The following is a 21,020-nucleotide window of genomic DNA, read 5'->3' as shown; positions in this document are numbered from 1 at the left end:
GATTCGCTGTATCTTCAAATGTAAGTGCTTCTTATTTTACACTGTCGATGCCATCAGACCATTTTGGCAGATGCTCTGAGTTTAGTTAACTTTTTTGCATAGTGAATTCGAAACTGTCGGTTTATTTAATATTGTCTGTACTTTAATATTGACTGTACATCGACATGAAGACTAACTGTTAAGAGATAATTTCACAGAAATGCTTCTCTATTGTGTGTTTGTCATTACAGTACTTGTACAGTAGTCTTTAACCTGTACTGTTTGTGAATGGTGCAATTTTTACACATATTGTGTAAATACAGTAACATAACGTAATAAATGTAATATTTTAAGGTCCATTTAAATTTCAGATACTGATCATGCAATCCTTGATAAAAAAAGTGCAATACCTAAATTCACCATGGTTTTACATTTTTAATACATCATTACTGTAGTAACACAGGTAACTGGACTTTAATAAATACACTCATAAAATATAATTTAAATAATATATATGGTTATTCTTGCAGAGGGTTATAAAAATGCATAAAATATGTAGGGTTTTGGTAAGACATTGAGATGTCACATGGAAGTTGACCTTTGACCTGAGATATAGCCAAAAATTGTTCAACAAACTTCAAAATATCACTAGACATGTATCCAGATGTAATGAAACCCCCTTCCTCTGTTTTTGATATCAATATATAGAGATCTAATCAGCTTTAACATTTGTGTCAGACTTAAAGAAATTCAGGCATTCGTGAGATATTGAATTCACAAGTTCAATTATGGCCAACATTTTGATTTGTGAAGTCACAGTGACCTTCACCTTTGAACTCTGCTCCTCAAATAATTTGCACCCTAAACATTTATGACAAATTTGAAGAAATTCCCTAAAAGCAGTCTTTTTAGAGCTATCGCAAGGACTATTTATAGGCGCAATATGTTGTAAATTCATAGGGGGCGATAGAGAGCAAACCGTGTGTGTATCCAAGGTAAAAAAAAATATCGGTCCCTCTCATTTTTCCATCAATCTGAGGACCTCTTTAAAACTTAGAGAAAAGCCTATATTACAGCCATTGGAGGCCATTACAGTGAAAACATAGTGAGGACCGGCCTAAATGTCCTCACTTTGTAAAAAGGTCCTCACTCCAAAGGTTAAAAACTCACGCTGGTCCTCACAAAGATAGCCAAACAAACACACACACACACACACACACACACACACACACGACAAACAAAAGAGAATTACAATCAGTTTGTTTTGATACTTTTTCATGAAGACAAAAGACACTCAAATATTAAAAACAATTATAAATATTTATAATTCACTTAACTTAACTTAACTTAACTCGTACATATAATTATAATTCATGACTTCATTTACTGTAAGTGTCAGGAGTTTTTCTTCTCTCTTCAGTCTGGAGTCCTGCAGTATTGGAGATGAAGGTTTTGTTGCTTTGGCTTCAGCTCTGAGATCAAACCCATCACACCTGACTGAACTCAATCTGAAGTTTAATAATCCAGGAGATTCAGGAGTGAAGCTGATCTCTGATCTACTGAAGGATCCACACTGTAAACTACACAAACTACAGTGAGTTATTAATTTACTGTTTGATTTATAGTTTTGTTATTAAATTCATTAATCATTATTAACTACAAGTGACTTTCATGTAATTGTTTTACTCTCACACTTCTGCCGTACAGTTGTGGCCAAAAGTATTGGCAGTGACACGAAGTTTTTGTTTTGCAAAGTTCATCAGTGATCAGATGCATTTGAAATAATTGCAAAAAGCTTTGATGGCCAGCTAACATTTCATTAAAGGGGACATTCCACAAGATGTTTTTAAGATATTAAATAAATCTTTGATGTCCCCAGAGTACATATGTGAAGTTTTAGCTCAAAATACCATATAGGTAATTTATTGTGACATGTTAAAATAGGCACTTTATGGGTCTGAGCAAAAATGCACCGTTTTTGTGTGCATCCCTTTAAATCCAAACGATCTGCTCAGGTGGGCGGAGTCTCAAGCGCTCGCGCTGTAGACATGACAGAGCATCGAGGAAGATTCTCTCACGAAAGAAGTTAGTGAGAGATGTTCCAGCATTATATATTTGAACAAGTTTACAAAGTCAATCATCTGTTTTTTGCATACTAAATACATGTTAATCAGCAGATGGGGAACATTGTGGAATAAAAATAAAGACCGTTAGCTCTCATGCTGCTGCCAGTGTTTTAAACAGGCACAATGATTTTCAGCATGTTTCAAATAAAATACACATCCACAAACTCTCAGAAGTTTGCTTTTTGACCAAACCACACGAGCACATTTAAAAGATCTGTAATAAAACAACACTTTTAATACTTAAACTTTAGAGAAACAGATCAAATGACATGTTTAAGTTTATTGTGTACACATATTGAACACATTCACGTTTGTGTCAGTCTCTCATCTATCTTGTAACTCCTCATATTCATTTGAAACTTCAGAGAAACATTTAACAACATATTTACTTTGTGTGTGATAGTGAATACGCGTTGTTCTCTCACTCTGTCTCTTGCAGTGCATTAATCCTCGAGTTCATTCATATAAACTTCAGAGAAACATATTAAACAATATACTTGAAAGCGAACCGTCGCGTTGCGCTCTCTCTCTCTCTCTCGTTCGTTCGCTCACTCGCTCTCTCTCACTCACTCGCTCTCTCTGTTGCACTTATGTAAGGTTAATCCTTTAGAATGTTAATTCAATCTTTAGAAATATTATTAAAACTACAAGTTATAAGATTGTAGGCTCCTGTTTGTTTTTGAGGGAATACAAACGCGTCATGCTGTCAGTCATACTTTCTCTCGGTCACTCGCACTCGAGGTAGCGTCATGGTTGGATAGCGGAGATGAAGAGGTGGTATCATTATAATAAGATCCCTTACCTACGTCATAGGGGGAGCGAAATCCGCATGACCTATATGTTCACATGCTTGCAGAGAGAGCCTTACCAAAACAAAGTTACAGGGTTGCTATTTTTCATGTTTTCTGGGTTGGTAGAAGCACTGGGGACCCCATTATAGCATTTAAACATGGAAAAAATCTGATTTCATGGAATGTCCCTGTTAGGATTTGACCGGGGGAATTGGAGGCAAAAGTGACACAGAAGCCGCTTGGATGCAGGTGAAGGGTGATTTATTAATGATACACGGTGTAAAAATAGAAAAATAATCAAAAAGAAAATAAACTGTACAAAATATACACTATATACAAAGTATTTACATGCTAGTTCAGCTAAATCAACTGATCTGAACTGCATCAACAAGAAATCCGCAATAGACTTTGTATAAAGCAAAACACAAACTCCAACAACCCACACTGACTTCTTCTTCTGGTGTTTTATGGCGGTTTGGCAAACCAACGAAAAGGTGCATTACCGCCACCTACTGATCTGGAGTGTGGAGTGGGCATAGATTTGGAAGAAAGAAATGCAAAAAAAAATAAAAAAAATTTTTATTTAAAACCTAAATTCTGTTTATTATTCCTATGTTTTTCAAATATTTAAATAATACTTCTTGAATTCTTGATTGCCTACCCTCTTTTCCTAACAATAATTTTAATGAAATATTTTCAACTCCCATACATCGTAATTCTTGTATTAACTGAAATACCCACACTGACTACTGTGTGGGAGCCATTTTATATTCTTAGCTCCGCCCCTGGACCAAACCATTTTGAAATTGGTGGGGGTTTCTCCTCCAACTTTAAAAACATGCATGGGCAACAAAATATTCATTAATGAAAATAAATAAGTACAAACACAACATTCCACACACACATCAAACAACCATTAAGACTTTAAACAGAAAACAGAACACTTTTATACAGGCATGAACTGGTGACCCATATGATGTCACAACCAAAATGGCTGCCCAGCATGGTAAGTGTATAAAAGTCCCAGGTTGTATATTGCACAGGTTTGGTTCTGGAAAATGGAAACTGGTGAGTGTTTGTAATCTTTGTATGCGTGTTTATTGCCCAATAAATCATAGTAGATAAAGAATATGCGTGTGGTTATTTCAATGTTTTATGGCAGATGAAATGTAGTTTTGTTTGAGAAGTACAAACAGTGATAAACATAAAACATTAACATTAAACACAGATACACAATACACTACACCACTACACAGATCCGTGTATACATTAAATGCCGGCATTCGAATCGTGCTTGGTGTTAATGGTGGCTGTGTAATAATAATAGCTGTGTATAAGGCTAGTCACAGTGGCCCTCATTTATCATTCTTGCGTAGAAACGGGCGTATATGTTGGCGTAAGATTACGCTTACACTCCTCTCACCGCCTGATTTATGAAACTGTGCGTACCTCTGAAATTCAGGTGTAAGCAATATCTGCCCTTCATAAATGCGGCGGCTGAAAACGATCGTCATTAGAATAACACGCCCATATAAATTCAAGTCTCCACCTCTCCCACGCCCTCATTTTACGACATTGACACATGGAAGACGGCAAAGAGGAGAAACCAGGGAAGTGGAAAGAAACAAAATTGTTTTATTTGGGAGTTTAAATAGAGGGACTAAAGAAACATTAATAATTGCATGACGTTTTGTAATATTTGTATTATTATTTTTATTATTAAAGACGCTTTATTGATATTTAGAAGAATAATTATTTATTATTATTATTATTATTATTATTATTATTATTATTATGTAATGTTGCCTACATCTAAATTATATGTCTGCTTAATGGTTCGGTTAAGTTTTTTTTTAATAATATTTTAAAAATGATGTAGTAACTTTTGTAGTGTGTTTTTCTGTGTTTACATACAGTTGTTTGTTAGCTAAGATCCAGTTTGATACGGAGCTCCGGATATAATTCAAATTAACAATTTGTTTCCACGACATCCACATGTTTTACTAGGCTTATTCATAATTTGAAGTAATAATAATTGTAATAGTAATTACGAAATATTATAATAATTAATTCCAAGGAACAAACTGTTGAATATTTACTTTAAACTAAATAAGAAAAAGAAGTGTCCATAATGTAGCATAAAAGATAATTCGTGGCCATGATTTTGTCCGCATGTCATCATGATCGGATTTATGGCTCCATTCAACACAAGCATTTTACCTTACCTATTCATGTGTAGCTATTTATTTATCATCGAATAGTATGTAACTAGCTTACCTTTTGATGCATTATTACCATGTTTTCGTAGCACATCCTTGTGCTTTCTTGCAATGTGCCGCTCGGTGCTGAGCGAGCGGATCTTTAGAGAGGCGCTTTGATGGTAATATTACCGCACCGCTCAAGGCTCCGCTCCGCTCACATGCTTTGCCCTGAAACGTCAGGTAAAGCGCCCAGGCTCTCAACTGAAGGAATACATATGCCTACAAATCAAATGCTTTGGTAAAGTCTCACAAATTAAACATTGAAGTACATGTTGCATAATATAGTTTTAGTTTTTTACAGTGGGTCATAATATATCATATATTTTAGTTTGTCAGTGCGTTTTGTGTTGTTAGGAATTGTTTGCGCATTTCTGCACTAACTCAAAATGTGCGTACACCACCTCCTGAGCTGGCGTAGGATTTGAGCGTGCCGTACGCCAACGTCCATATTGATAAATCTCAAAGTCACCGTGGTTTTGGGTGTACGCCAGGTGTACGCTGGAAATTTGGTGTACGCACGTTTGATAAATGAGGGCCAGTGTCTCAACCTCATACTACACTGTGACAGTCCCCTTTAATCATATCAGCAGCAAATGTGAAAGTGTGATTGAGCAGTGACGGGTTTATCATTTTGGGGGCCCTAAGGAAAGTTAGGACCTGAGGCCTCCATGCCACAACATTGCATCAATTGTACTTTATCATCACGGCTAAAACACGGAGTTTAATGCATTAGGGAATTCCTCAAATGGAATGGATTTGACTGACGGCGCCCTGACAAGTGAGCAGACAAATGCGTTAAATAAGAAAAAAAGTGAGTGGTCTTAAAAAGTAGGTGCAGTGTTTCCCACACATTGAATTACAATAACAGCTGTAAGTGAGAATAAATTTTGGACTCATAAAAACCACCTACTGTCAAGGAGCCTTCAAGTGAGAATTTAATTTGGCATGGAGGGATTTATAAAAGATTTTAAAATAAATATGAAAGCCTCGGTTACAGTCTTCACGATCACAGGTGGTAACATCCAGGATCAGCACTGTTAATGTACCGCAGAGTAAGATTAAATTAATTTATATTTAACCAGTTTAATATGGAGAGGCACTGAAATCTGGACCATCGTTTATGTGTTTTTGACCTACACATTACATGAGGTGAGAACAGATCGCTATTTAGGTTAGCATAGACCTTTACACACAGACAAAACGGAAAATACACAGGAAATGCGTCCGGTATTTGTCCTGGATCATTTGATTTTTTGTTCATTCACACCAGACCTGTCGCCAGACACAAATTCACAGACGGGCATTTCATTTTTCAGGGGGGGCACAAATGAGAGCAACCTCACTGCAATGCATAATATCATTAATTATTAATTAAATGGACAAAAAAGAGAGGAAGAACTAACATACCTCTCCATTAACGCAATACAACGGAGAAGTCGTAAAGATTGGACCTAGCTTACTGAAGCAATCTAAACACAAATAAAACACGTCGCAGGGCTCGACATCAACGCTTGTCCGCTTAATATCAGAGACAAGTGGATTTTTTAAAAGGCCAAGTGAAAGAGAATTTTACTTGCTCGACCGAACAAGTTGCCTAGTCTGATTAAAAACGCCAATAACAATCACCAAAACAGTATAATGATTCTGCATCCTGTAATCAATGGCGACCGAAACTGAATAATGTAATAACGCAAAGTTAAACAAATAAGCACAGCAAACACAAAGTGTGTTAACAAAGTGGGTTAAACATACTGCGGTAAAAATTTGGATTTTTTAATAACATGATACAGTTAAGCAGCATCACATCACGGTTGAAAATGTGACAGATTTAATGACAGTTCACTAAACAAGTAATTAATATTAAGCCACTTACATTTTAGACGCAATGTTGACTGTTTTTGTTGTTTCAGCAGCGAAAATAGTGAAAGATAACAGCAGAACCGTGTCAGTCTCACTGCAGGCAGCACTCAATCATGTCTTAACGTTAAGCGGTGGCGCGCTTAGCAAACAACCAAACATTTCCACCCTCACTATTGACACACCATTCCAATACGTTTAAAATATATATTTTTTAAATCAGACCAAACACGTTTTTATTTTTATTCAGGAGTTATACATGTACAAAACAATAACTTTTAATTAATAACAGTGGCCTATTGATAAAAACATGGAGCTGGTGAACAGGTGAAGGGAGACAGCAGGTTCGTCCAGGGCGGGCACTGGTGACTCACAGGGCGGGCCCGGCCCCCTAAAGCCCGCCCATGGCGCCGGGACTGATTCACACTTTCTATGATTTGCTGGAATCTGTGTTTTCGTTCACACAGATACCGTTAATATCCCGGAAAGACACATGAAGTAAAGTCCTGCACTTGGTAGTTTTTTTTCTCCACAGCGTCTGAAGTTTGCCTATTATCTATTATTCCTCACTCCAGAAAATACTTTGTTTTTGTTTATGTTAAGACTATAAAGGAGCGTGTGACGCGCCAGTTTGCAGACATTTCTCATCGTGAATGTAAATCTGCATGTAAACCCCTCATTTTAAAGAGCTGAACCATAACTTCATGTTGCCATGACACGCCCCTTATGGCATTGTTTCTGCGTTTCATTCACACTGAAGGTTTATGTCAGCATGTGTCACAAGGTGACGATCTTTTCAGGAGCGGAACCAAAGTTAGTTTGGTTCCGCCCGGAAGGTTTCCCACCGGGCCGGAAAAGTGGAAAACCGGACTTCCGGTAGCGCCGCGGGAGGGAAAATCAACAGATGTGTCTAGTTAAGCGGAGCGATTGACGATTGGAGGACACGCTAAACAAAGGCAGTATTTAAGGACAGCTAAAATCACAGTTTGGGGCTCATTGTTTGCAGTTTGAAGCGCTGCGGTTGTGTCCTCTAGTACGTTGGCCGTGGGCTGTTTATCTCTCTCTCTGGCTGGAACTTATATGACTATGTGGACTTTGGACACCTTAAGGGTTGAAGCAAGATCGGAAGCATTGGAAACTGAGACGCAATAACGAAGAGGAAGTAGAGAAAGCGTGAGTGTATTTCTGCATGGAGATGCATGATATTGCTGTGTAACTCTGCTAGGAGAAGAGACGTCCTGTGTGTGTGACCGAGGCGATCGCCGGATGAATTAAAACAAAGGACAGTTGGAACCAAGGTTGATAGTATCCGTGAGTATAACACACTGAGCTGAATATGCATTGTATGGATAATTTGTTGTGAAAGCGATTACCTCTGAGTTAGGCCCTACCCCTAAATTAGCGTGGTGGGAGAGCCTAAGGAACATTGGCTGGGGCTCGCCACGACGATGCATCTACCGACTGGGCCGTATTAATCATCGCCGAACAGACCCAGGCGAAGTGGAGAAAGGCGGGCATCCTAAGTGTACACTGGATCGTGGTGGGTGAGTCTTTGTGCTGTGGAACTTTCACTTTTAACGTGGTGCTGTGCATTGCTGTGTGTCTTGTCAGACAAAACCCCTGCCTTCGTACGCCTCGTCGAGGGAGAACGAAGAGGCTGTCGGTCTCAGTGTGGCCCCTAATTATATGTCGTGAGCACGCCCCAGGTAAAGAGTAACAGTGTGGTGTCCAGAACGATTCCGGTCCTTGACATTGGAGTGGGTCTAGGAGTGGCGGTGAAGTGCTGGAGTAGTACAGTTGTGTGAGTACGATTACGAGTCACTAGTGTGGATATTGTCATCTGTGTGATACTTACCGTTGCAGAAGAGAGGAGTGGAAAATCCTGTCTGTCCCGAGGTCTCGTCGAAAGGCCGCCCCTGTCCTGTATTCGAACGCCTAAGGAGGGTGAGAAAAGGGCAGCGCTCAGGCCGGTGAGACAGTACGACGTTTCCCCCTCCCCGCAACCGCCGAGCTTGTCGAGAGGGTTGGTCCCCGACGCCACATGAGAACTGCTTACTCCAGCTGACGCATCGAAGACATCAGTGTCGTAAGTCCGCCACCCTGTGTAACCAAAATTAATATATTCTGGGATCTGTATGTTAGGAAAAAGGAACGTGCTGTGTAAAGTTGGAACGAGTGGAACGCCACGAAAAGGAACCGTGTGGAATTCGTACTTGCTGTACGCTGTGTCCAGCAGAGAGGTGAGAGCAAACCAAGTCCAAGTAACTGTGCCTCTTGTGTCCCAGCTGTTGCCTGTGGAAAGAGAGAGAGAAAGAGAGTGAGCGACGCGAAAAGGAACTGTGTGAAACCCGTACTTACTGTACACTGTGTCCAGCAGAGAGGTGAGAGCAAACCAAGTCCAAGTAATTGTGCCTCTTGTGTCCCAGCTGCTGCCTGTGGAAAGAGAGAGAGAAAGAGAGTGAGCGACGTGAAAAGGAACTGTGTGAAACCCGTACTTACTGTACACTGTGTCCAGCAGAGAGGTGAGAGCAAACCAAGTCCAAGTAAGTGTGCCTCTTGTGTCCCAGCTGCTGCCTGTGGAAAGAGAGAGAGAAAGAGAGTGAGCGACACGAAAAGTAACTGTGTGAAACCCGTACTTACTGTACGCTGAGTCCAGCAGAGAGGTGAGAGTAACCTAAGTTTCAGTAATTGTGCCTTTGTATCCCAGCCGCCGCCTGTGGAGAGGAAAAGAAAGGAGAGAAGAAAGAGGAAAGGAATCTATACTTACCCGACCGTGATCCGAGTGAAGGCGAGAAGAGGTCCTTCGCCGCTGGTAGGGCTGACCCCCTGGTGTTCTGCAGCAGCCTGCAGAAGAAAGAGATACCTGTGAGACAAAGGAACATTGTGCAACCCTCAGAGCACGTACAGAGGAAAAACTCCGCACGGAGAGTAAGGTACGCAGAAGAATATAACCAGCTAAACACTCATCTTGTTTCATTTCTGCCTCCAGGAGGAAAAGGAGGGCGCCACGGGTAGACCAGTCCAAGCAGGAGCCTGAGTCCTACATCCCTGGCCCACAGTGTCTGACCCCTGCTGTCCCCCCCCCCCCTTTTTCCTCGTTACTCTTCCTGGCCGCAGCCTACCTGGAGGGCAGAGCCGAGAGTACTAGTTTTAATTTCCCCTTCCCCAATTCCCAAGTTCATTTTAATTATTTAAATTCAATAAAATCTTGTTTTATACTTACCTGTACCCGTTGTTGTCTGGTCATTGGGTTGGCTTTGGGGACCTCCTCGAGGTGGAAGTTGGAAAGGGGCGTGGCTTAGGCACATAGCAGCCAGCCCCGGGGCGTGACACATGCACTCACTAACTTTACTGAAACTTAATGAGAGTCTGACAATCAGTAAATGTATGTTTTCATCTTCATTGGGATTGGGGTTAAATCCTTAGGGCACCAGTTAGGACATTTTGCTCTGTCTTTTATGGGTTTAGGAAATAAAAAAATAAATCCATTGTCCACCCTCTCAGGATACCTGGAATCAGTGTTACAAGTACCCCAGGCACATCGTTTGACCATTTTTGAAGCATAAACAACATCAAACTGATGAGAGCTTTAGATGTTTCTCTATGGCACTGAAACTTAAAGATGTCTGAGTTCTGGGCCCGGTTGCATAAAGCACCTTAAAGGAACACGGCCACATTTTGGGAATGAAGCTTATTCACCGTATCCCCCATATATACCTCTCTCATCTCCGTGCGTGCTGTAACTCTCTCTGGCACAGCCCCCGCTAGCTTAGCTTAGCACAAAGACTGGAAATGCATGGCTCCAGCTAGTATACTGCTCCCAATAAGTGACAAAATAACGCGAACATTTTCCTATTTATGTGTTGTGATTTGTATGGTCACACCGTGTACAAATAACAAGGTCATATGAGACGCAGCCATCCTTTAACAGTATACATACTGGGAACTATATTCTCAGTAGGCGAAGCACTGCTACTTGGGCGGAGTTATTTGCACAACTCTGACCGAACTCTCTGAGAACACACACAAACATGAATACAATCAAAAAGAATAAAACAAATAAAATAATTCAAGGGTCTAACCCCTTCACATAATTAGGACCAAATACCACATAAAACACATTGACATTAAATTAAACCAAATAAACATACATACGAGGTGCTTCAAACCAGTGGAATTGAATAGACTGGGGCCAAATGAAACAACCAACCAGTTTGCACAGTCAGAGGAATAGCCGACACAATACCCGATAGCAACGTGCAATCGAGTCACAACGGTTAATAGTTGCTATGGGGATGAACGTCGAGGCAAAACAGCGACGCAGTCGAAATTATACACGATCACAGTTTAGCAATGATACGCTCTCGCAAATAGCACAAGAGGCTCTCAGTTACGCAGGGTCATCCTGCTGAGCAGAAAGATAATATTAAAAACAGAAACAAATTATTATCACACGAAACTATAAGCGTACATACCGCAGAATGATCCCGCCACACAAACCGCTTTGCAGTCACGCACCATCTTGCAGTGCAGTAGCTCAGTAAAGAACACATGCTATCAATGACATACTATCAATGCCACAGAAAACAAAATGTAAATAATTAGCCGCGGTCAATTTCTTCTTGTTATATGAAACCGGCTACTCATACCTGTGAGGCGTGGGCAGCCAACACTAAGCCAATACCGAGACGCATGCCATGTGAAAAACACACATCCCTTATATCAACCAAGAAAGGGGCGGGGACTTAAATTAAGCACAGGTGAATGAAATCATTCAGTCACCCTGCTACATGCTTATCATTGTTTTCCAGTATACCATAGAAACATGGAAAAATAATCTACAAATACTGAGGCCTAGTCCACTTGGACACGGGTATTTTTATAACCGTGAGTTTTTTCACGCGGTTCGGCTGTTCGTCCACACGAAACCGCAGTATCAGGGCACTGAAACCGAGCATATTTGAAAACCCCGGCCAGGGTGAGCTTTTTAAGAAACCCTGGTGTCGTGTAGAGAGTAAAACCGGGGGTTTTGCTTTGCAACGTCAGAGTGTGCGCCGTTATCCACTGTGTTTGACTTCAAGATTGTGCGCCACTGACTGCTTTGTTGATGATTCTGTGCAATGGCGGATGTATCTTGCTAATAATAACTGTTGAGCAGAATCTCAGAAATTAGACTTAAAGAACTACATTTCCCAGAGTGCATCAGCAGCAGTAAATCAGCTGCTTGTCATGTGATCAGTCATTGTCACTGATTTGGAGCACCTGTTAAAACATGGGGTTCCTCAGTCATTCAGACAAACAAACTTCACAGAGAAGACACTCTAAATTCACTCATAGGTTCAGTCCAAAGACGCCAATGGTTTGTGAAATGTTTATTTACTTTGTAGTGTACTGCTTTATTCCATGTAAAAGGTTTAAGTACTTAATTTATCATAAAATTCATGTAAAATGTTTAGTTAAAATATTTGATTGAACTGTTTCATTAGAATGTTTAAATGAAATGTTTAATTGAAATGTTTAAATGAAATGTTTAATAAGAATGTTTAATTGAACTGTTTAGTTAAAAAACTTTTACTTTTGTTCTCTGTTTAAAGGTTTACAACCTAATTCACTGCTATTTCACTGCCTAATTCACTGCCTAATTCACTGAACAAATTAATCAACTGACAAAGCCAAACGAAAAATAAAAGTGATTAAGCTGGAAATTTGAGTTGTCCTTGTGTCCTTTGGAAATTGAACAAGAGAGGATTTGACAGTTGTAAACCACGCGAAGCAGCCTGGCCCTGAGGATAAACGGCTTCAGATCCAGAAATAAGCTGTTGACGTAGAGGAAATCAAGATGGCAGAAGATGTCCTGGGGATGACGGTCCAGCAGCTCAAAAAGGAGAGGACCACTGCAAAAAGCAGCTTCACCAGACAAGCCAACTTAATTTCAAGAGAAGCAAGCAGAATGCTTCAAGTGGAGTTAAAGGAGGAATACACTAAGCTTTCAGATTGTTTCAGGAAGATGCTCGATGCCAATGATGACTACAGAATTGGACTGGAGGCAGACATTAAGACTGAAAATGAGGAAGCAGGTCTTAATGAACAGCAAGAAGCTGACGTTGATAGATCTGTAAAGGAAGGTGAAACAAAGTTGGCGGAAATAAGAACCATTGTTCAAACAAACCTGTGGTCGAGGTATGGAGAGAGTGAACTTCTGGTGGCAATCTCGGAAGCAGAGAAAGGCAATGATGAAGCGGCTGATGTGCCTGTGGAAAGTGCCAATTTGGAGGGCTATGAAGTGCACCTCAGTCTCTTGGACAAGAGAATAAAAGAGGCCATCTCAGCAATGTCAACATGGGAGAGATGGATCCCTAAAGAGTTAAAGGATGAATTAGATGGAAGAGTCAAGGACATAAGAGCATCCTACTACAGGCTTGAGGTAAGGAGAGCTGAATTTGTCACTGCACGGACGGTCAATGAGCAAAGCACCGGACCAGTACAACCCCAACTGGCAACATCCACTCCATTAGTAAGAATTAAGCCAACCTATCTACCTATTTTCAGTGGAAGCAAGAGAGAATATCACAGATGGAGGAAAGACTGGGAGAGCCTGCAAAAGCAGGGAGAGCCATCTGGATCAACTGAAGTTAAGAAAATTCAACTCTTGGAAAGTGTGGATGACAGAATCTCAAAAGACCTCAGACTTTCAACCTACACCACTGCCAAAGACATGTTCAGAGTCTTGGAGAACAGATATGGCAACAAGTCAACCATCACAGTGGAAATCCTTGAAGAGCTAGAGAAGATGCCACATGTGAAAGGGAACCAGCCAAGAAAGGTCATTGACCCCATACAGTCAGTGGAGAAGGCCCTAGCAGATCTTACAGAGTTAGGAAACTCTGGAGCCATAAATAACCCACTGGTAATTAAAACCATTAAAAGCAAGTTGCCTGACTTTATTAAACGAGACTGGGTGATGTTCATGGTTGAACCCAGGAACAACGTCACATCAGACAACCACTTTGGCATGCTTTTGAAGTTCTTGAAAAGTCAAGAAGAAATACTGGAGAGACTTGAACAGCTCAGAACTGTGGAGAAGGTGGAGAAATCAGATCGTTCAGACAAAAAGTATGACAGAAAAATCGCCTCAACAAAAACCACAAAGAAAGAAGAGTTTGATGAAGGATGTGGTGTCTGTGGTGAGAGAGGGCACAACAACAAAATCTTCTTTTGTAGAAAGTTCAAAAGACTTAAACTACCTGAAAAGAAAGCTGTATTGAGAAAGCTGGGAGCATGCAGAAAATGTCTCGGATGCCATGATGAAGATGGATACTGCAGAGACACATTCCTATGCAGAAATAAAGACTGTAAAAAGGAAGGTGGTGCCCCAGACCACCATTATTTCCTCTGCCCAAAGGGAGAATTCAAAAGAGGGGAAGAGAGAAAGAGTGGAAAAGACGTCAAAGGGGAAAGCAAACTAACTGAGGAACAAGAGGAGATCTTGTCTGAACTTTCTCCAGAAATGGCAGATCGATGCAGAAAGGTTTTCACCAACACCAACAAAACTGCAGTGACACTTGATGCTTCAGGCCAGTCTGAGCTATTGCAGAGAAATGGGCTCTCTGAACTTCCAGTTATCATGATGTTGATGCAAGTCACTGCAAACGCAGGGCAGAAGATTGGGACTTTAATTGACCTCGCTTCAGATACAAACTACATCACCCATAAGGCTGCTGAAAGACTAAGGTTAAGACATGAGAAGATAACTTTAGTTGTGCATGGGGTTGGTGGTATGGCTATAGAAGTCAACACACAAAGGTATCTCCTCAAAGTCAGAGTCAAAACACCAAAAGGAACAGAGAGAGCTCACGAAATGGTCTGCTACGGCTTGGATGAAATCGCCAGAGTGCATCAAGTAATTGAACCTGAAAAATTGAGAAAATTCTTCCCAGAAGTCAAACTGAAAGAATTGGAAAGGCCAGAAGAGGTTGAACTTCTTATTAGCCACCGAGAGGGAAGACTCGCTCCACAGAGAGTAAAGATCATTGGAGACCTCGTCTTGTGGGAGGGTCCGTTGGGTAAGACAGTGGGTGGGGCACATCCCGACTTATTTGAAGAAGTGGAGGTAGCAGAATTTGAGTCCAGAACACACTTTGCTCACTCCATGAGGACAGCAGCTGTCAAATATCAAGAAATCACAAGTCCAGCAATTGATACAGCCCAGCCACAGCAAAAAGATGAAGCTCGGACCAAATTTACAGCGGTCAGTAACCGTAAGTTCCTAGAGTGGTGGCACTGGGATAGCATCGGAGCTGCATGTGAGCCAAGATGTGGAGGATGCCGTTGTGGAAACTGTCCACCAGGAGGAAAAGAAATGACCCTGGCAGAGGAGAGGGAATTGGAGATCATTAAAGGAGGTCTTACCTACAAGAAGGGGGATGCTCACACATCAGCGCCACATTGGGATGCAAAGTATCCTTGGACGGTAGATCCAGCCTCTCTCCCAAACAACAAAGGTGCAGTCCAAGCTTGTTTCTTAAAGATGGAAAAGCAACTAAGCAGAGAGCTAGACTGGAAAGTTGCATATACTAATCAGATACATGAAATGATTGAAAGAGGCGCAGCCATAAAACTCACCAACAAAATTATGGATGAATGGAACGGACCAGTGTGGTACGTAAGCCACCTGGTGGCACCAAACCCTCATTCAGTGACCACACCAATTCGTATTGTATGGAATAGTAGCCAGGAATACAAAGGCGTGAGTATGAATGATCTTCTTTTGAAGGGACCAGACGTTCTCAACCCTATCAGAGCTGTCTTACTGAGGTTCAGAGAAGGGATGTATGCATCTCTAGAGGTGAGATGCATCTTCATAGGTTCCTCTGGAGGGACAGCCCAGATGAAGAGAGAGGTGAATATGCAATTACCAGAGTCAATATTGGGGACAGACCTGCTGGTTGCATTGCTCAGTTGGCTATGAGGGAGACTGCACGCCTGCCCAACTTTCTTCACTTAGAAGATGAGCGCAGAGTCATTGAAGAGGACAGCTATGTAGATGACCTCTTAACCTCCCATAATGACCTAAATAAACTTGACAATATTACAGCAAATGTGGAAGAGATCTTGAAAGCTGGAGGTTTCTTCCTCAAACCATGGGTCCGGTCAGGGCAAAGTGGGAGGCAAGAAATGCAGACGGAGGAGGGTTTAACAGAAACACAAAGTAGAACCTTAATTCTTCCAAATCAAATGAAAGGTGAAGACAATAAAACCTTGGGTATCGGCTACCAAATGGATGAAGACAAGCTCTACATGTTAACCTCAGTTAACTTTTCCAAAAGGAAAAAGAAGATGAGAGTTGGAAAAGATCTTCTTAAGGAGGAGGTAAGAACTGAGACACCTAAGCCACTGACTAGGAGGGCTCTCTTAAGCCAAGTGGCTGGACTGTACGACCCAATTGGCTAAGTCACACCTGCAAAACAGAAGGGAGCAATTCTTGTAAGAAAAGCATTCCAAGAGGGAGGGGGTGGGAAACTAACCCAAGAAACTTGGGACCAACCTCTCTCAGAAAGCCTCAGAGAAGAAGCCATACAGCTTTTTGAAGAATATGTGCAGCTTGGACAGGTAAAATTCCACAGGAGCCTCACACCAGCTGGCTGGGAAAGGAGACCTTGGGGCATCACATTCTCTGATGGAAGTGACAAATCCTATGGAGCTGTGATGTACTTAAGATGGGAGACAAGTCAAGGCACTGAAGTTCGATTTGTTGAGTCGAAAGCCAAGCTGACACCCCTGGATCAGAAGGGAGAAGCTGTAAAAGCTGAGATCTGTGGTGTTGTCTTCGCAGCTAGGATCAGGAAGTATGTGGAAAAACATGCTCGAATTAAAATCGAGAGATGGTTCCATCTACTCGACAGTCAAACAGTCTTGGGAGCCATTCAAAGAGTCAGTTATGGGTACAAAACCTTCTTTGCAAATAGAGTGGGTGAAATCCAGAAGGCTGGACTAGTGCAAGACTGGTGGTGGATCCGTGGAGATCTAAACATAGCTGACATCATAACGAGAGGAGGCGCTCCTGAAGATTTGAGGGAGAATTCTACATGGCAAAATGGAGTTCCTGAAGTGGCCAGTGGAGAAGTGGCCTATAAAATCAGCAGGAGAGATTGCAGCTCATGCCAGGGAGAGTGTCAACAAGCTTCAGAGAAAGGCATTCACAGGTGCATTAACTAGAGCTCAAGCCAGAAGCAGTCAGAAAAATGAAGACCTACAAGGCAATCAGGAAAGTCCAAAGAGTAAAACTCAAGAGGGAATACCTGTGGTAAATCCAACTCCTCTTCTAAGTATGAAGCCCACTGGATGGGTTAAAAATCTCATAGAAGTAAGAAGATCCAGTAGTCTGGCCAAACTGGTGATAGTCGTTGCCTGGGTTTGTCTTGCTGCCAAGCAGTGGCTGAAGAGGAAGTGTCGGGCCCCTAAACAGTTAAAGTGGGAAGTTAGATCACCCAAGCAAGCTGTGCTGACTGTTAAAGAAAAAGAAGATGCACTCAAAGACATCTTTCTTGCAGCTCAAGAAGGTACAGTTTTTGCAGACACAACTCTAAGCAGACTGGCAGTATACAAAGATGTGAACTCCGGACTGCTAGTTTGCGGGGGCAGAATTCAGATGTTCAATGAAGATAAGACAGCAGTGCCAGTTTTACCATTTGAAGCATGGGTATCTACACTGTTGGGAAAGGAATCCCACAAAGCAAACCACGAAGGAGTGGCAGGAACCCTTCTCCGGATGAGAAAGAAAGCCTGGGTAATAAAAGGCCGTAGACTTGCCAAGAAAGTGGTTGACAGCTGTGTGGTTTGCAGGAAAAACAAAGCAAAACACTGCCAACAAATCATGGCTGACTTGCCTCTAGAGCGAACAGGCCCAGCTGCACCTTTTGAATTTACCACTATGGACCTTTTTGGCCCTTATGAAGGGAAAGATGAGGTCAAGAAGAGAACTAGACTCAGAGTATGGGGAATAGTTTTCTGCTGCATGGCTTCTAGAGCCATCCATACTGAAGTGGTGAGTGACATGTCTTCTGAAGGATTCTTGCTAGCCTATCAAAGGTTCACCTCACTGAGAGGACACCCCAAGAAACTCTGGTCAGACCCGGGCACTAACTTTGTGGGAGCCAGACCTGCACTGGAGAAGCTTTACAAATTCCTGAACCAACTAAACAAATCTGAAATTGAAGACACAGCTGCCAAGCATGGTACAGAATGGTCATGGAAGATTCACCCTGGAGACTCTCCCCATAGAAATGGTGCAGCAGAGGCAGCTGTCAAAGTAGTAAAGCGGGCATTAAGCAACCTTGGTGGAGATGGTGGTTTCACATGGGGAGAATTTCAAACTTTTCTCTTCATGGCAGCCAACCTTGCAAATGAGAGACCCATCGATGCAAGAACTCAAAGCAGAGAAGACTGTGTAGAGTACATCACCCCAAATTCTCTGCTTTTAGGACGTGCCAATCCAAAAGGAGACCCTGGGGATTTCCAATTTGATGGCTACCCTTACAAAAGACTTAAACATATTCAAGCAGAAGTAAGCAATTTCTGGAAGAAGTGGAGCCAATTGGCTGGACCCAATTTGTTCGTAAGGAACAAATGGCACACCAAAGAGCGAAATGTTGCGGTTGGAGATGTGGTTTGTTTGGCTGACCAAAACGCCTTGAGAGCACAATATAAGCTGGCTAGAGTGGTCGGTGTTAATGCTGACAGCAAAGGCATCGTAAGAGATGTGCTTGTGAGAACTTTTCCCAGCTATCCTGTTCACATCACAAAGACAAAGAAGGTCCCATTAGAGCTAATAGTGAAAAAACCAAGAGGCTCCAAACCAAAATCCCAGCCACAATTCTTCACAGAGATGTCAGACGCCTTGTCATTCTAATTCCCATTGAAGAACAAGCAGAGGTATGAAAGCACTTGTGTGACCTCTGGTTTTGGAAAACCAGGAGCTCAAGTGGGTAGTGTTGAGCAGAATCTCAGAAATTAGACTTAAAGAACTACATTTCCCAGAGTGCATCAGCAGCAGTAAATCAGCTGCTTGTCATGTGATCAGTCATTGTCACTGATTTGGAGCACCTGTTAAAACATGGGGTTCCTCAGTCATTCAGACAAACAAACTTCACAGAGAAGACACTCTACATTCACTCATAGGTTCAGTCCAAAGACGCCAATGGTTTGTGAAATGTTTATTTACTTTGTAGTGTACTGCTTTATTCCATGTAAAAGGTTTAAGTACTTAATTTATCATAAAATTCATTTAAAATGTTTAGTTAAAATATTTGATTGAAATGTTTCATTAGAATGTTTAATTGAAATGTTTAAATGAAATGTTTAATAAGAATGTTTAATTGAACTGTTTAGTTAAAAAACTTTTACTTTTGTTCTCTGTTTAAAGGTTTATAACCTAATTCACTGCTATTTCACTGCCTAATTCACTGCCTAATTCACTGAACAAATTAATCAACTGACAAAGCTAACAGGGCTTCTAACATGTATACAGATAGATGCTCAGTTATCTCACTATATTGCGGAACACGGGGTTATATCCCCGCCGGCTGGTGTGGCATGCTCTTGACAGCGCTTGATAGCGTGCTTTTGCTTTATCGTGTGGATGGATATTTAATTTAAACCGAGCATGTGTGGACGGAATTTTTTTTAGGGAAAACTCAGGTTATAAATATACCCGTGTCCGTGTGGACTAGGCCTGAAGCAGCAAACTTTGCAAAACACAAAATTTATGTCACTGCCAATACTTTTGCCCATGACTGTAGTGTTGTTTTAGTCTGGTATTTAATGTAAATGTGGTATGATAGCACTACTTGTATTATTCTCATGTGTAAGTCACTTTAGATAAAAGTGTCTGTTAAATAAAAAAATGTATAATGATGAAAGTCATGTAAGATGATAAATATAAACATGATTCTGACATGATGTCTGTTGATATTGACTGTAATGAGTGTTTATTAATGTCTGATCTTTCTCTTTAATGTTTTACAGTATTAAGCCTCGACTGTATCAATCATCTTATGACAAATCAAACAACTGTCTTCAGTCATAAAGTAGAAGATCTGCTTACTGCCTCCTACTGGACAAACAGCAGCAGTGAGACATCAGAGCTCAACATGAGAGACATCTGTTAGAGTTAAACACACAAACATGTGGATGATGATCTGCATTCATAATCCAGCAGAAGAGTTTAATGAAGTTCAATGATGTTTGTGTTGTGGATGTGATTCTTACACAGCTGGTATATGACACTCAGTGTCTCTCTTTCTGTCTCATCTGATGCGGTTTAAAGTCTTCTGAGCTCTGCTGATGCTTCATTACCTGTATATCTTCATCATCATCATAACAGTTCATTCCTATGGATCTATTCTCAACAATGATGACAGACTGACCAATGAGATATAAGCTTTAGGTCATGTGACTAAATATTCCTTATAGATGTTCATAATGCTCATTTCTGAATATAATATCTTGTTCACACTGTCAATCCAAATAAGATTTTGGTGTATGTATTGTTGGATGTTATTTGTTAAATTCAAATGTGTCTTTCTGTCTTGGCCAGGATGCTCTTGTAAAAGAGATTCTTAATCTCAATGTGCTTCTTTCCTGGTAAAATAAAGGTTATAATAATGTCAGACGTCAAGGCAGTTGTGAGTGATTGTCGCATGGAAATTTAACATGGACACAACTCAGTGGTTGTTATGTTCAGGAGACAGCAAATAAAGAGAGATAAAGAGGTGGTGCAGGCATAAACATGAACACACACATTTCGTTTTATGAGAACAGAAGCAGATAAAAAAACGAGAAAACATTTTTAGGCATTCATGTGTATTAAAATAAAAATTTTGACAGTTCAGAGGGAAAGAGAAACGTGAAAACAGCCAATGTAGTAAGAATGTGTTGTGGCAAAAAGTCTTAGCTTGAATCCTTTATAAGAAAAAATACTCAGGAGACAAAGGTTCCAGGTGCCAAAC

The 21,020-nt window shown here is 41.0% G+C and overlaps 1 protein-coding gene across 3 annotated transcripts in view; it reads left to right on the top strand.

Moving 5' to 3' along the window:
• Window positions 1-20,681, top strand: part of LOC135753702 (NLR family CARD domain-containing protein 3-like) — a 76,416-nt gene extending 55,735 nt beyond the window's left edge. For 2 of the 3 annotated variants that reach the window (XM_073816090.1, XM_073816088.1), the window contains 2 exons: window positions 1,400-1,573; window positions 20,038-20,681. In XM_073816090.1, the coding sequence (XP_073672191.1) occupies window positions 1,400-1,573; window positions 20,038-20,098 (235 nt within the window). In that variant the 3' untranslated portion in view covers window positions 20,099-20,681. Of the gene's footprint in view, window positions 1-1,399; window positions 1,574-1,994; window positions 2,065-20,037 lie in introns of all 3 variants that reach the window. The other variant, XM_073816089.1, reaches the window with a different exon arrangement.
• The last annotated feature ends 339 nt before the right edge of the window (window positions 20,682-21,020 follow it).

The sequence above is a fragment of the Paramisgurnus dabryanus genome, chromosome 10 (assembly GCF_030506205.2).
Source record: "Paramisgurnus dabryanus chromosome 10, PD_genome_1.1, whole genome shotgun sequence".
NCBI classification, from domain to species: domain Eukaryota; kingdom Metazoa; phylum Chordata; class Actinopteri; order Cypriniformes; family Cobitidae; genus Paramisgurnus; species Paramisgurnus dabryanus.
Note: the sequence above shows the minus strand (reverse complement) of the source record. Positions and strands in the feature narration are given on the sequence as shown.